Source organism: Ictidomys tridecemlineatus, chromosome 6 (assembly GCF_052094955.1).
Source record: "Ictidomys tridecemlineatus isolate mIctTri1 chromosome 6, mIctTri1.hap1, whole genome shotgun sequence".
NCBI lineage: Eukaryota > Metazoa > Chordata > Mammalia > Rodentia > Sciuridae > Ictidomys > Ictidomys tridecemlineatus.
The window spans coordinates 3,516,703-3,532,006 of record NC_135482.1 but is presented as its reverse complement, the minus strand read 5'-3'; the positions used below and the strand labels follow the sequence as shown (position 1 = coordinate 3,532,006).

The 15,304-nt window shown below is 54.6% G+C and overlaps 1 protein-coding gene across 1 annotated transcript; it reads left to right on the top strand.

Annotated features, from left to right (window-relative positions):
• Window positions 1-6: 6 nt before the first annotated feature.
• Ribc2 (RIB43A domain with coiled-coils 2) lies at window positions 7-13,579 on the top strand. The gene is made up of 7 exons (XM_005335023.3): window positions 7-268; window positions 1,119-1,200; window positions 3,099-3,443; window positions 7,361-7,479; window positions 9,193-9,420; window positions 12,577-12,743; window positions 13,433-13,579. The coding sequence occupies exons 1-7, from the start codon at window positions 155-157 to the stop codon at window positions 13,509-13,511; spliced, it is 1,134 nt and encodes a 377-aa protein (XP_005335080.2). The 5' UTR covers window positions 7-154; the 3' UTR covers window positions 13,512-13,579.
• Window positions 13,580-15,304: the final 1,725 nt, after the last annotated feature.

The window sequence follows — 15,304 nt, the reverse complement described above, 5'->3', positions numbered from 1 at the left end:
CCGGCGCAGCGACCGCTCACTCGCCCGCCGGCTCCGCGCCGGACGGCTGCCCACTGGGGAGCTGCGCCTCCGGGTCGCGGCGCCTCCGGGTCGCGGCGGCTTGGTCTCGGCTCTCCGCCCTGCCGGCTTGGATTTGCCCTCGACCCCCGGAGCCATGGAGGTCGTGCTGCCCGCGGACCTGCGGCAGGACGCCAGCGTGGCCAAGAGGAGACACGCCGACTTGTGCAGGCAGAAGCGGGTCTTCGACGCCAGGAGCAGGATCATTGGGGTGAGGGAGGGAGAGCAGCGGCCGGGCCCAGGGCGGTTGGAAGCCCTGGCGGCCCAGACGGCCTTCTCACCCGCCCCACGGACAGATAGGGCCGTGCCTGGGGTTGACGGGGACACCGGAACAGGCTTTGCTCCCTCTGAGCCAGGTTTTCTACACTGCCAGGGTCCCTTCCAGCCCAGTTCATGTCGGCCACACAAGCCTTTGGGGCAAGCCGGGCCCCAAGAGAGTCCTCCCAAGGAGGGACTAGTCAGTTCTGGACCTTGCAGAGCTCACGGCCCAGGGGAGGAGGCGGAAATTAAAGTGCTCACAGGAAAAATGCAGTGGGGTCAGCCTGTGAGGGAGGGGAACGCCGCCCGGAGGAGGTGATGCCTAAGCAGTGTTTGAGGATGTGTCTGTTAACCAGGAAAGGGGGAGGGAAAGTCCGGAGCACAGAAAAGCAACTACAAACAAAGGTATCCAAGCATGAAGAGTCCTGATAGCGCAGCACCTGGTGGCCACACCTGTAATCCCAGCGACTCAGTAGGCAGAGACAGGAGGACTGCAAGTTCAAAGCCAGCCTGAGCAGCTTAGTGAAAACTGCCTGAAAATTCAATAAAAAAGGCTGGGGATGTAGCTCAGTGGCACCCCTAGCACCGTTCCTTGGCAACCCCATTATGAGAGAAAGGTGGGGCGGGGCAGGGCAGGGCGGGGTTGGTAGCGGGGAGAAAAGGAGGAAGAGCGGGAGGGAGGAAGCAAAAGGTATCTTCTTGCCTGAGATAGTTACTTTGCAGTCAGACCAGAAAGATAGACAGGATGGTCTGTTGAACACCCATGTCTGGCTCTGACCTTGTCCCTGATTTTCCACTTCCAGGGAGACACAGAAGCCTGGAACTCCCAGGTTCATGACCAGAAGATAAGAGAAGCAACTGAAAGAGCTAGACATGAAACCTTTGGTGAGCACTTCTTGAGTGCTTGTCCCTGGGGTTAGGGTGGAGGGTTTTCAGGCCCCATTCCTCATTTCTTCACAGTACTGAAAAAGAAAAAGTTGTTGGGCTGGGGATGTTGCTTAGTGGTGAGCACCTGCTTAGCCTTCTCCAGGCTCTGGGTTCCATCCCCAACACACACACACACACACACACACACACACCTCCACACCATTTTCACGTTCTTTCTCCTTTTAAAATTTCTTAACTTCTTAGGCTCAATCCTTTGTCAGAGGAAAAACAGCTTTTGAATTTTAATATATATTATAGGAAATATATTTTAAGAGTAAATATGTGTTTTACTGTTTTCTTAAAATATTTAGAAAACTTTTTTAAACACACATGTACACATTCTCGCCCCAGAGTTCAAGATCTTCTGTGGAGCCAGCTGTTCTTACCAGGCAGCACATGTCAGAACCCACTCCCCGAGCTGACTCCAGGGCAAATGTGATTCAAATAATAATGTCTAGGTCTTAGATCAAGATTTCACATTGAATTCATTTTCCGTTATCATGACCAAATTTTTAACAATTTTTTAAACTGCTTTTTAATACATCATGAGGATTTTTAAAACAGAAAAAAAGCAGGACCCAAAATTATACATGCCATGGACTATCGGCTATATTTTTAAAATATGCTTACATGGGTTGGGGATGTGGCTCAAGAGGTAATGCACTTGCCTGGCATGCACAGGGCACTGGGTTCGATCCTCAGCACCAATAAAAAATAAAATAAAGATGTTGTGTCCACCAAAAACTGAAAAATAAATATTAAAAAATTCTCTATCTTTAAAAAAAATATGCTTACAAAAAGGACAATGTTCAGCAGTGGCAATGTCAGATGATGGTATTATAAGTGAAGTTTAATATTATTCTGTATTTTCTAAGCTTTTTACCTTTATTTCCTGTTGTAAAATAATTCAAATTACAAAAATAGTGGAGGACACATATGGACACACCAGACTAGCTGCTCACATCTGCCAGATTGACTTGTTCTGAGTGCTTCTGAGAACCATGTGGTTCACAGCCAGAGGGCTACCCTCACAATTCCCTGTCCTTCCTCCTGGGAAGTTTGCAGCGGTTTCTCCTGCTTACACTGTCTGCATGTCCATGACAATATAAAATTGCTTTTTGTTTTTAAAATTTACAAAAATTTATCCTATCAAGCCTATCCTTTCATAACACTTTTTTTCAGTCAATATTGTATTCTTGAAATTCATCAATAATCTACCCAGAGAGAATATTTGTTTTCATTATCTGATGGCGTTTTGCTGTATGAATTAACCCCTACAGATGGGCAGTTTGGATTTTCCCCAGTTCTTTAGCATTGAAACCTTGCTGTGGCGACCATCTGTGCATCATGTCCCCAGTGCACAGGGAAGTGGAACTGGCAGGTCTTGTTGCCACATTGCTCTTTTGGAAGTGTGACCCTGTTTATCACACCATCAGCACAAGTGCTCTTGCCTTCGTTTCTTCTGTTTCTGATCACTCACCATTTATTGTTAGTTTATTGATATCTCCAATTTATTCTTTATTGTGGTTCACCTGTTCCTATCTTTTGCTCATTTTTTGGTTGTGTTGTCTGTGTTTTTTTCTTTTATAAACTTTTATTTTATGTGTTTATTTCTTATGTGGTGCTGAGGGTCGAACCCAGTGTCTCCATGTGCTAGGTATTGAGCCACAATCCCAAACCCAGGTTGTCTTTTTATTAGTCCATAGGGGCTCTTTTATATTTAAGTTACTAATCCTTTAATGGAACATTACTTGTTTGGGAAGGTTGTATTACTTTTACAATGATTAAAAGTTACTTTTAAATGGATTTTAAAATTTTTTCCTCGTAAATTCATTCATATACTGTGTCTCTTCTAGCTACTGAAATGAGGCAAAATGACAAGATCACATGCATATTAGAAGATCGGGAAAGGAGAGATAGGAAAACTCTCAGTAGAGCTACCAATGATTTCCAGCAGAGCTTTCAGAGGCCAGAAACTCGCCGTGAATTTGACCTGTCTGACCCCCTATCCCTTAAGAAAGCTCTTCCAGCCCGGCAGTCAGATAATGACATCCGGAATACCATATCAGGAATGCAAAAGTTCATGGGGGAGGATTTAAACTTCCGGGAGAGGAAGAAATTCCAAGAGGAACAAAACAGAGAATGGTCCTTGCAACAGCAACGGGAATGGGAGAGGGCTCGTGCCCACCAGAAATGTGCAGGTAAGGAAGAGAGGTGAACTGGCTCAGTGATCCCAACCAGTCAGTCCCCCAGGGGCCCAGGTGCTGTTCATCCTCCTGAAGTGCACAGCCACACGCTTCTTTGGCATGTGGGGAAAGAGAGGAGAAGCCTGAGCCCCACGGGTCAGCCCTGCGTTAGGGCCCCAGTGGGTGCTGGGGCTCGGATAACCCAGAGTCGGCCTCTGCCCCCATTGTGTGCACAGTGCTTAGAAGATGGATGGGAACATGTAGGCCCACGGCGTTCTCTGAGTGCTGTGTGGAAGTCAGAGGGGCCTATGGGAACCCAGTTGCAGCCTGTGGTCATACACTGCACCAGGACTCCCCAGGCCAAGGCGGAAAGCTGTCTTCCTCAGGGGACTGCCACAGCCCAAGTCCTGCTCTCAGGGAGGCTGCGAGCCACTTGCTCTAGCAGCTCCCTTCCTCCAGCCATCTGAGCAGCAGCAGCAGCTGCCGCTGCCCCTCTGGCCTGTCTCCCGTGCCCGCACATCCCTGCTCTTGTGGGACACGCCAGTAGGTGGTACAGAGAGCAGGGCACTGGAGCAGGAGCTCTGTACCCCGCTCTGAGCCCCTCCGCTCGGGCTGTTCATTTGCCGTCTCCTTGGTAGCGCCCTCTCCAGCCTCTGCTCTTCCCACTCTCTGGGAGCAGGGTCCCTCTCACATCCTCCCCCACTCTTTGTGCCCACTACTACAGACCTCTGCTTTCCTGGCCAGTTACACAGTGGCCTCCCTGTCACTCAGGTTGAGGTCTTCAGCTTGGCCTCTAGGCCACAGATGACACAGTCAATCACCTCATGCTCTGAGACACACAGGCCATCTGGCTTCTGGGACTCCGCCCTCTGCTGGTCCTCCTGCCCAGGCTCCTTGAATGGGACTCTCTCCCCTGCTCTGGCAGCTCTTGCTCACCAGCGCTTTCTGGGCCTCCCCTCTGCCTGTGCCCACTGCTGATAAGGATGGGCTTATCAGCTGGCCTGGTCCTCCCTCCTTGCTGTGCTCACCCCCAGAGGCCTCATTTCCCAAGCTCATGTGTCCCTATGTATATTCTCCGCTGAATCCGCACTCACAGCCCCACCCAGCTGCCCCGCCCCTGATGAGCTCTGAACTTCAGCGCAGGTCCAGTCACTCTGCTCTCCACCAGGCCCCACCTTCCTCTCGCATCACGCCAGCCCCAACCAAGACTCCTTCTTTTCTCAGTTCTACATCCAGGCCACCCACAGATCATCTCGAGTTTCAGCTGCTTTTTACATGGCCACCATTGCCACCTGGACTCGGCTTCATTACCTCTCAGCTGGACTGTTGCATTGTCCTCTGCCTCTGCTCTCTCCCCCTGCAGCCTCCACTCAACCGTGGCCAGGGTGGAACCCTGAAAGTCAGGTGGGATCCTTTGCTGGGACCCTTCAGCGGTTCCCAGTCACTGAGCGAAAGCAAATTCCTGAGGACCTCTGGGGCTCAGGGTGTGGCCCATCTCCAGCCAGGACCCTGCCCTGTCTACCCGCTCCTTTCTTTGCACACTGTCTTCTGCTCTTCCTGGGACATGGGTGTGTCCAGCTCGCTTCTGCCTCAGGGACTCTGCTCCTGCTGCTTGGAAACGTCCTTCCCTGGATAAGGCGCATCTGTGCCATCCCTGTCCTTGACTGAAATATGGGCCTCCTGGGCCCCTTCCCTGCTCCGTTTTCCCGAGGCTCAATTACTGGCACACCTTGGGTTTGTACTTGCCACACTGCTCCTGAGTGTCACACCCTAAGCTCAGTGAAGGCGGGGACTTTTGTTGGTCTGTCTGCTGCGTATATAGACAGACACCTGTGGGAATAACCCACTCGTGGGCTCTGGGGATCTCCTCCATCCCCACCTGCTCCAGATCGCCATTGCTGGCCAGGACCCTCCTCCCAGCCTTGGCCTTGGTCCTCCAGAGGCCTCCTTTCCCTCTCTGGACTTCTCACAGTGCCCTGGGACCTGACCTCACCTCTGGGTCTGCCCCCTCCTGCCTTTCTGCTCCTCCCCTTCACCAAGCCAGAAACTTGGGGCCACCCTTGACCCCCTGCAGGACATCTTCACCTCTTGTCCCTGTCACCTCCTGCACGTATTTCTATGATGTGGTGCATGATGATCATACATGATAGTGGGTTCACTGTGTCAGACCCACCATTTGATCAGTCTCCAGCCCCAGCACCTTCCCTTGTCCTTCCTCCTCCCTCCCCTGACTCGCTTACTCTGCTCTGCTGACTCCCCTTCTATTGTTGTTGTCATCATTGTCATCAGCACATTATAATCATAGATATAAGCAGAGGTCATGGTGTAAAACTTGGTAGATTTTTTCCCCAGTCCTTCTCCATACTCCCTCCTCTGCTCTGTCCGTTCTCCCTCCTATTTTCATGAGATCCTTTTTAGTTCCCTTTCCCTCTTTGTAGATTCCACATAGGAGGGAAACATGCGACCCTCCCACACATACCTCAAGCTGTCCACTTCTCTCCGTCCCTGTTGTCATTGCTGGGATAGAAGCACCAAATTCTTCACCCAGATGGATCATGCTGATAGCTGTCCTTCCCTTCTGTGGTCTCAACATGGAAGGCAGTGATGCTTTTTAAATGATATCCAGTTGAACAGCACCCCCCATCCTCAGCTCGAAGCCCTTCGATGGCTTCCCAGGGCACATAGTGAAGTCAAATCCTGCCATAGCCCGCAAGGTTGTACTGGGCCTCTGCCGGCCTCCAGTGCTGACTGCCGGCCCTGCCCACTCCGGCTCATTGACTGCCAAGCCTTCCCTGTCTTGTGTGCTCGAGTGGCATCTGACCACCTGCTGCCTAGCTTCCTCTCCTCTACCAATGGTCAGATGTGTGTTTTTGCACTTATTTTGAACTCCACATATTTACTCTCTCCAAGACAGCCAGTTCCAGGGAGGCAGGAAACCTTTTGTGTTTTACTCGCTGCTGTGTCTGTGTCCCCAGCACAGCCAGCGGCCCACCTGAGCCTCTGATGCTGTGTGTTGGATAAAGGAACAAATGAAGGGCAAGAGGGGTTGGGGGTGAGCAGAGGCCAGAATTTCAAGAGTCTGGTTGTGGTCGGGCGTGGTAGCCACACCTGTAATCCCAGCAGCTTGGGAAGCAGAGGCAGGAGGATCGTGAGTTCAAAGCCAGCCTCAGCAATTTAAGCAACTCAGTGAGACTCTGTCTCTAAATAAAATAAAAAATTAGATTGGGGATGTGGCTCAGTGGTCAAGTGCCCCTGAGTTCAATCCCTTATACCCCGCCCCCCCAAAAAAGTCTGGTTGTCATTTTTGGAAATAATGAGGGGACCTATCAGGCACAAATACAGAAATCAGGAACTTCTGATCAATGATTTTTGAAAAACAGAACAACCCAAAGTGAAGTAGGTGTTTCCTGCCTCGCCTGGGGACAGGACGGCTCAGGATAAGCGAGGTTGCAGGTACAGAACTAGGAATGTCTGCAAGTGTCTGGATGATCTTCACATTTTGTCATTGGGACCCTCCACTGGGGCCCCTCCCATTGGCCTAGGAAGGTCCTGTCCTACTGTCCCTCCACAAGTATCTGTGACCTGCCACCCCTTCCCTTTGTCCTTCTGGTTTCTACAGCTCCTTTTTCTGGGTTCTCACCGCCCCATGCCCACTGTAAGGATGAGGCTTTCTCCTGCAAAACCAGAGACGGCAAGGGGCACACTGCCCCAGGACCATAGCAGTCAGCCCCAGGGCACTGCCCATTCACAGCAGAGATGAGAGCTCTGCTTGGATGAAGTCAGGGACCCCTCAGCCTTTGGAGGCAGGTCCTGGCATTATCATCCCCAGCCTCCCCGTGACAGAGGGGTGGTGACAGCATGAGCAACCCTGGTGCAGGCTACTCTGCACCCGTGTGGGCATGCCAGGTCTGACGTGTCTCTCCTCCTTGTAGAGGACCTCTACTTGCAGACGAGGCTCAAGTTTGATGAAACAGCAAGGCACCTGCAGATGCTGGAAAGCAACGCCAGAAGGGCCGTCTGTGCAGCTGTGAAAGAGTTCAACAGGAACCAGGTGCCCAGCTGGGGCACTGTGCCTACAGGGTGGATGGGCACACGCGGCTGGCTGGACCTCAGCCTCAGGGTCCCAAGCCCACCCCTCCCTCTGCTGAGGTGGATGGCCCTGGGTCTGGTCTGTCCCTTAGCTCTGAATCAGCCACAAAACTTAGAAACTTAGCTTTAGTTTCTTTCATAATTTGAGAGCAGATGCCACCTGGCACTGCTCTGCAGCCTGGTACTAGGTTCAGATCTTCTCAACCAGGACAGGTGGATAGGCACTCACCAGGGAAGCGAGGACAGTGGCAAGGATGATGGTGGTCTCCTGGTGACCCCCTCTTATCAGTCCTTCCCAGCTTCCTTGGATCCCGCCCCTCTCAGGTTTTCTTTGCAAATGCAGGTATATTTCCTGAGCGAGGTGGAGCTGGGTCTGGCTCAGCTGATCAGATTAGCTGGTTGACTGGCACTTGGTCTCCAAAGGAGCTGTGCAAGTGGCCCCTGAGACAGCAGGAGAACAATACCAGGACTTTGCTTCACACAGTTTCAGCCCTGTCGTTTTTAATGCTGTGTCCATGTGTCTTACAAAGCACATCCTGTATTTGTGGGATAGAGGTGCTGCATTGTAAGCCAAATAAATTGGAGCTCAAGCTGAAATATGTCCTGGGGTATGCAATCAAAAAGCCAGGACAGCCTGGGCAGAGGCAGAGGAGATTGGTTTTCAGCAGGGAGAGAAATGAGGCACCAGAGCCCCAAGCAGCGAGGTTCAAGGGGTCATAGAGGTTATCTGATCCTCGCCCTCCTTTGACAGAGCAGCTCAGGGGAGACTGGTTCAGGCTCCGTAACAAATGGACCCAATGCTGGGGGTCTTTCCTTCCTTCCCTCCATTCACCTACTCTGTTCCTTTATCCCTGAGCCTCTTACTGGGCACTGTTGGGATTCTTGCTAAACCACATTGCCTTGTTCATTCATTTGTTTGTTCATTTCCTATTATTTTGATAAGCCCCTACATGTGCCCATGATTAATACAATTTAATTGGTGGAGAGACATGCTCAGCAGGTGAGCAAACTTTCTCAGGGGTGCCAGGTTCTAAGTGGCAAGTATGGAGTTTGGTGTCTGGCTGCAGAGCCCATGCTGTGTGGCACGAGGCCCGTTGTGAGCACCTGCGTTGCAGGATTCGCTGTCTGTTCTTCACCAAGGAGAACTGTTGACCCCAGGGGTTCCCATTCTGTCTATTGACTTTACAGAGAAGCTATTGCAGCCCAGAGGGAGGAGCTGACTTACTGTAGGTCACACAGCCACCTGTCCTGGGCATCTGAACAGCAATGGGTATTGGGGGCCGCAGCTGGGCCATCAGGGTCAGTGAAAAGAAGTACCTCTCCCAGCTTTTAGAAGTCATTCATGTTCTTTGCAGCCTGCAGATGTCCAAAGGCTGCCAGGCCACAGGAGGGGCACAGAGCCCTGTCCAGCTGGTGCCAGGCTGATGAGGAGCGGGAGCTGCCCTAGGCATGCATCCCATCGGTAGTGGCCCTGCAGTCCCACCCACCCACCCACCTGCAGTGCTCAGGTAGCCAGGGCCCACTGGCTCATCCATGCCACACCAGCCTGTGCCCCTCCTTCCCTGCTCCTGCAGCATGTCCCTCCTGCCAGGGCCCCAGGGGGATTTCTGACCCAGGCCTAGGAACCCCCCTGGAGTCTCTGAAAGCATCTTTCCCAATGTCTTTCCCTGTGTAGGCCATAGAGTCACAAGAAAGGAAAAAACTTGAGAAAAAGCAGGAGGAGGAAGACAACCTGGCCGAGATCTCCAACCTGCTTCACGGGGACTTGCTGTCTGAGAACCCGCAGCAGGCGGCCAGCTCCTTTGGTCCCCACCGTGTGATCCCAGGCCACTGGAAGGGAATGTCCCAGGAGCAGCTGGAACAGGTCCACCTCACTCAGAAGCAGCAAGTCCTGGAGAAGCTGGTACCTCCCAGCCCTTAGAGCACCGTAGTGCCCCTGCCGCCGCCCCCCAGCCCCTCGTGGCTTTCCTTGGCCAGTGTTACGCTCACCCTGAGTGGGAACGGCTAGGGGATGAGAGCCGGAAACCCCTCCATGTGTGATGAGGCAGGTGGCATGTGAAGGAGATGGGCCTTGAGTATGACTCCAGGCCTTCAAGCTGGAGCAACTGGAAGGATAGAGCTGGTGTCCACAGAGAAGGGAAAATGGTGGAAGGAGCAGGTTGGCAGGGAGAGTGGAAGTCACCAGTGCAGTTTCACATGTTAAGTGTGCAATGTCCTTTAGACACCTGAACCTGCTGTGATCAATTCACCTGAATGTGGCAAAAAAGAAAACCCCCAAACACAAATACCAGCATTTTGAACAAAATAGAACTTTGTCTTGCAAATAGACTAGGTTTGTAGGAAAACAACCCAAGTCTTCTAGGGCAGGCCAGAGGGCCATCCTTGGCACCTGGCTCTCACCTCTTAGCACAAAACATCTGCTTGAGCATTAGCAGTCACATGCATATTCCAGCTATGAAGAAGGAGGAAAGAGGAAAAACACTTTGGGGAGTTTTACAAGACACTTCCACTTATATTCCATTGGACAATTTTAGTCACAAGATTGCTCCTAACTATAGAGTGCTGGGAGATTTAATGTTTATTCTCGGCAGTGAAGTGTGGTGATTCTTCACCAAGGAAGAAGGAATCACAGCTGCTGAGGGACAGTGAAGCCTGGGGAGGCCTGCAGGGCAGCAGGGTGTACGGCCTGGGTTCAGAACAAGGGCTGACCTGTGGGTGTAACTGGGAGTGGTCACCTCTGAGCATGCTGAGGGCAGACCTGGGGAGACTGCACAGGGGTGAGCCTAGACGGGGGAACTGGGGACCAAGTTCTGGGGCCACTCTCCACCATCACTACAGAGCAAGGGGGCCTGACCCAAGGACACCAGCTTTGGTGTCCTGGAGAGCAGGTGAGAGGTGTCTGGGAGGAAGGAGGGACCCGTGCCTGCTGGGTCCTGCACCTAGGCCATGCCTGGGGGCTCTATCCGGAGTGCCTGTGGTGCAGAAGGGGACAGTGGCCTGCCTGATGGGCTCTGGAGAGAGAGAGTGGAGGAGTCACAGATGCAGGCAGCATTTTCAGGGCAGGAGACAGGTGAAGAGGCAGGGCAAGGAGAGCCTGTGGGAGCCATGTCCCTGGAGGACGGGGGGCCTGAGGCCTAGGGCACAAAGCAAGGACCTGGTGTGGCTGGGCACCCAGACCCATGGCAGTCTCGGGAGGGCTGCAGGTGGAGGCTCGAGGAGCTCCTCCGGAGCTGTTCCTGGGGAGGTGAGAAGCCAGTTACCAGAGAGGACAGAGTGTGAGTGGCCTCTAGAGGAATGGGATGGATGACCCAGGTACCAAAGGCCTGGACTTGAGTGACCCCACCCCATGGCCAGGTGTGCTTCCAGCCATGCTCGAGTAGGTGTGAGCTGGGCTCATCCCATGAAGTCAGGGCTTCTGGTGGGTGTGGCCACATCTAAGGTTAAGGGTGCTCCCGCCAGTGGAATGAAGGTCTCTGGGACAGGGGACAGTCATGTGAGCCACCAGGGTCCTAGAGAGAGTAAGACACAGGTCAGAGTGGTAGACCTGGGGGAGAGACGAGGAGGGGTGGCATTATTGGTGATCACAGGTGAAGGCAACCCGGGACCAGCATGGCCAGCTGGTGGCCTGCTGGAGTTGGAGCCCCTGGGAGTGGGGGCCCTAGGGGAGGAGGTGGTGCTGAAGCGCTGGCGCTGAGGAGCCAGGGCTGGAAAGGAGCATGCCTGCGGGCTGGACCACTCAGAACCTGGCAGGAGAGATGGGGAGGTGCTGAAACCCGCCAGGTCCAGGGCTGATCAGAGGCTGCGGTGGCCCTGCCAGGTGAGCCTCCAAGTCAGAGAACTTACTGGGAGGAGGAAGGGCCCTGGCACTGGCCTAGACAAGGTCCTGAGGGGCAGCGGGCATGTGTGGTGAGGATATGTGAGGCAGGGCAGGAGCCAGGCCTGGGTGGTGGGTCAGGAGGCCCAGAGGCTATGAAGAGCACAGAGGCAGGAATGGGCGCGGGTCCTGCACCCCACTCACTCCTCGACTCAGCCCCAGCGGTCGGGTCAGCCATCAGCCCTAAAGGCAGCTTTTGGTCTAATGTCCAAACTGTAGAAAATTCAAAAGACAAAGCATAAAGGGGGGAAAGGGCCACCTAAGTTCTCACCACCCCACCCCCCGCCATGCCATCTGGGCCCTCTCCTCCCAGCTTCTGGGCTGTGAGCAGTGGGATGTGGAAACCTAGGATCCTGCAGACTGTCTGGGCCTCTGCTTGGCTGTTAGCCCTAGTGCTGCACCCCTGCCACTATGTTTGTGACAGCAGCCTGTGTGATGGCCCAGGTCCTGTGTGCAGCCTTGCGACACATGGAGGCTCCCAGGAGTGGGTGACTTGCTCACAGGGGGCCACTCCCACCCCCTGCCTTGGATCTGCATGTGGGGTTAGGTCAGGCCTGCAGGCCTGACCCTCCTTGCTTGCTATCTGGGAGAGAGAGGTGCTCTGTCCTCCACCCTTCCATAGGGGTCTTGGAGGGCACCTGCTGCCCTGCCCACCCACTGCAGTGGGGTTTCCTGGGAGGAGAGGGACCTGATGGGTGACCTGCACTGCCCGACTCCTGAGGCAGCTCCCTTTACACTCTGCAGATTCCCCTTTGGGGCTCCTAGTTCTGCACAGCAGGGTCTGGCCGGTGATGGGGATGCGCTGCAGAACCACAGGGCCAGCTGCCCACTGGGCTTTGTGGTGGCAGGGTGGCTCTCCAGCACCAGCACGTTCTAGGAGTTCTCCAGGCTGCTTGGGCGGTTGTCCGAGCCAGCCAGGGAGCCCTCCTGAGGACCTAAATTCTCACCCTGCTCTCAGTTGTGCACATGGGGCTGGGAACGTTGTTGGAACTGAGCTGCTGCTATCCCTTTAGGAATAGGAGGCGGGAAGCAGCTGGGCCAGGCAGGATGAGGGTAGGCTGGGGGTCCTCCAGCTGCCCCTTCTCTGAGCCTTTGTTTCCCCATCTGTAGAAGGGGAGGCTGGGGGTCCTGGACGGTCCCCTTGGGCTCTGGGCGAGGTAGCAACAAGTCGCCTCTCCTCCTCAGAGGCTGCAGGAGGAGGAGTGCCAGCGGGACATGGACTGGGACCAGCGGAGGATCCAGAAGGCTCGCGAGGACCTGATGTATGAACGGCAGATGCAGCGACACCAACGAGACCTGCGCAGGGCCCTGGACAGCAGCAACCGCAGCCTGGCCAGGCAACAGTGTCTGCAGTGAGTGCCCAGGGGCAGGAGACTGGGCAGCATGGAGACCACTCCTTGGGCAGCCTCATCTGGGCACTGGGGACCCCAGGCAGGCTCAGTTCAGGTGTGGGACCCGCAGTTCCTGATTTGGACCTTTGCGGCCCCAGGAAAAAGCACCGAGTTGGCTGGGGGTCTGAGAGAGGGTCCCCCAAGAGGGCTCTTGGGGCAACAGGAGGGTTCTTGGGGCAACAGGAGGACTCCCCAGCTGCCTGGCACCTGTTGGGTACAGATAGGACCCAGGAGTAGTTCCAACATCCAGTTATGGGAACATGGCTCAGGCTCTGAGGGACCCATAGCATCTGCTCCTGTCAGACCTGGGGCTGCCTGTGGGCCGTGACTTGTCATTCTGTTGGGCTTGGAAGGAGCACTAAGGTATCCATGTCCCCAGGGTGAAGCAGAGCCTCTTCACAGTCATACCTCGGAGGCCTAATCTTACACACCCCCAGATGACACTAGCACGGTCCCTAGTTAACTGCAGGGTGATTGCAACATGCACTGGCTGCTGAGGAGAGTTGAAGGGGAACAATTTGGGGGCTCCTTGGGGTTGAAATGCCTTCTGCATCATGGGGTAACACTAATAAAAAGCCCAGGAGCTTTTTCTTAAAATACTTAGGAAGTACACATATGTGCTAATCATTTTCTCCTCGTTTTGTTATTAGGAAAAAACACATGGATGAAGTCAGTACCAATCAGCTCACAGGAGATTATTTCACACAATTTAATACCAGCAGTCGATGAGAAGGACGCCCTCACTCCCCTGGGTCACGTGTGAAGTGTGGCAACCTTAAAGAGTCGTTATTTAAAAAGCCTGCGTTTCCTTGGTCCAGAAACCCCCACGGAAAGGTCTGAGTCTTCTGCGAGTCGAGGTGGAAGAGGGGAAGAAAGCTTGGCCCAGTGGCCCAGAGTGCAGAAGCAGGGGCTCAGCACGCAAAGGTGCTTCTTGACCCCAGGGGCCCCAGAGGCGGCTGGCAATCATGGGGGGCAGTGAGGAAAAGGCGTGGCCACGCTCCTCCTGGGAACAGGCGAGGTCCCCTGGGAGCTCGCGCCACTCTTCTCCTTTCACGTCACTCTTCTCCTTTCATGGCCTCGGTCTTCCAGGCCTGGGGGTTGGCAGCTGTCCATCCTCCCAGTGGGGAGATGGGTGACCAGCCGCGTCCAGGTCCAGTTAACCTGTATAATAGCCCCAGGCTTTCCCCAGTTGTCCAGTGACACGCACAAAGCTGAGTCAGCTCTGACCCAAAGGTCAGGCCAGCGGAGGAGATGGACACCCGTCCCTCCACCCCATCCGTGTCACCCACCAGGCGTCCGCAGGTCCAAGTGAAGAGTGAGCAGAAGTGTTTCAGCAGAAGTGGCCTTCGGGTCCCCATGAGTCTCCCAGGCAACTGTCACCATCCTAACCCATGTGTCAGAGGTGTCCCTGGGAAACTAGTCATGCGCAGCCCAGTGGCATGACCTCCAGCTGAGAGCCAGCAAAGCTGGAGGAGGGAGAGGGACACCTCTCCTCCAAAAGGAAGTACAGGGAGAGGGGGCATCAGGGTGTGCCTGTGGCTTCTCAGACTGCTGTTTAGCTGCTGCCCTCGGTGACAAGTGCTGTTGTTAGCGAGTGGCGTCGCTCCATCAGGAGGTAGCCAATGAGTGGGCGTCGCTCCCATTGTGATTCTCGAGGCAGCCGGAGCTGGGGTTTACTACTCACATTTTCTAGTTGGAGACCCTCGTGTGGACATGCACAGGGACTTGCCCACCTTCCCACTGCAGAGAAGCAGCAAGCTCAGGGTGAGCCCAGAATGCTGGCCCCAGCCACTCCCCTCTCTGGAGAAACAGACCCCAAACCACAGTGGCCTCCACGAAGGGCAGATGTTTCTTTCCTACCCTTTGGGAGTTCTAGCTGACCCGGAACCCTGTTGAGCAGCGCTGCTCACCTGGGCTCCCTCTGCAGGTCGCCCGGCCCTCCCCAACTCTCATAGCCCCCATCCTGGGGTCCAGGCTGCCACTCCAGCTCCCACTCTCATGCCACCCCATGGCAGCTAGGGGGACAGGAACAGAGCAGAGGGCACAGCTTCCCTTGGGGACATGCCTGGAAAGTGCACGCTCTGCCTCTGCCCATGTCTCCAGTCCCATGTGTGCTCATGGTCCAAGGGTGGGAGAAACACTTTTCCTTTGAATCACACCATCGCTCCTGCTCCCGTTGCTGTCACCTCAGTCCCATTGTTGAGGAGACCAGGAAAGCCAGGCTGCGTTGAACTCTGAGGACACAATAACAGCTGGCCCACTCAGGCTGTCACCCTAGGCGGCAGGGTGGAGAGATGCCCTCAGAGGCTCAGAGTCCGGTGGAGTGGAGCAGGGCTTTGGGGCGCCCTCCCCCTCCTCCCTGACATGGCCCAGGCCTCAGCCTCTGCTGGGGCTCTCCACTCTGCCCACGTCTGCCACGAAACTGCCCACAGATGCTGCTATCTAGGACCCGTTGCCCCACCCCCATGTGGGCTTCGGGAACCCCATGCCTTGAGTCACTCCAGCCTTAGGTAGAACCGTGC

Excerpts from the sequence above, each read along its gene's own strand:
- Ribc2 (XM_005335023.3), top strand. The coding sequence starts at position 155 with ATGGAGGTCGTGCTGCCCGCGGACCTGCGGCAGGACGCCAGCGTGGCC. Across the intron at positions 3,444-7,360 it reads TGCCCACCAGAAATGTGCAG|AGGACCTCTACTTGCAGACG; the intron begins GTAAGGAAGAGA and ends TCCTCCTTGTAG. Across the intron at positions 12,744-13,432 it reads GCCAGGCAACAGTGTCTGCA|GAAAAAACACATGGATGAAG; the intron begins GTGAGTGCCCAG and ends TTTTGTTATTAG.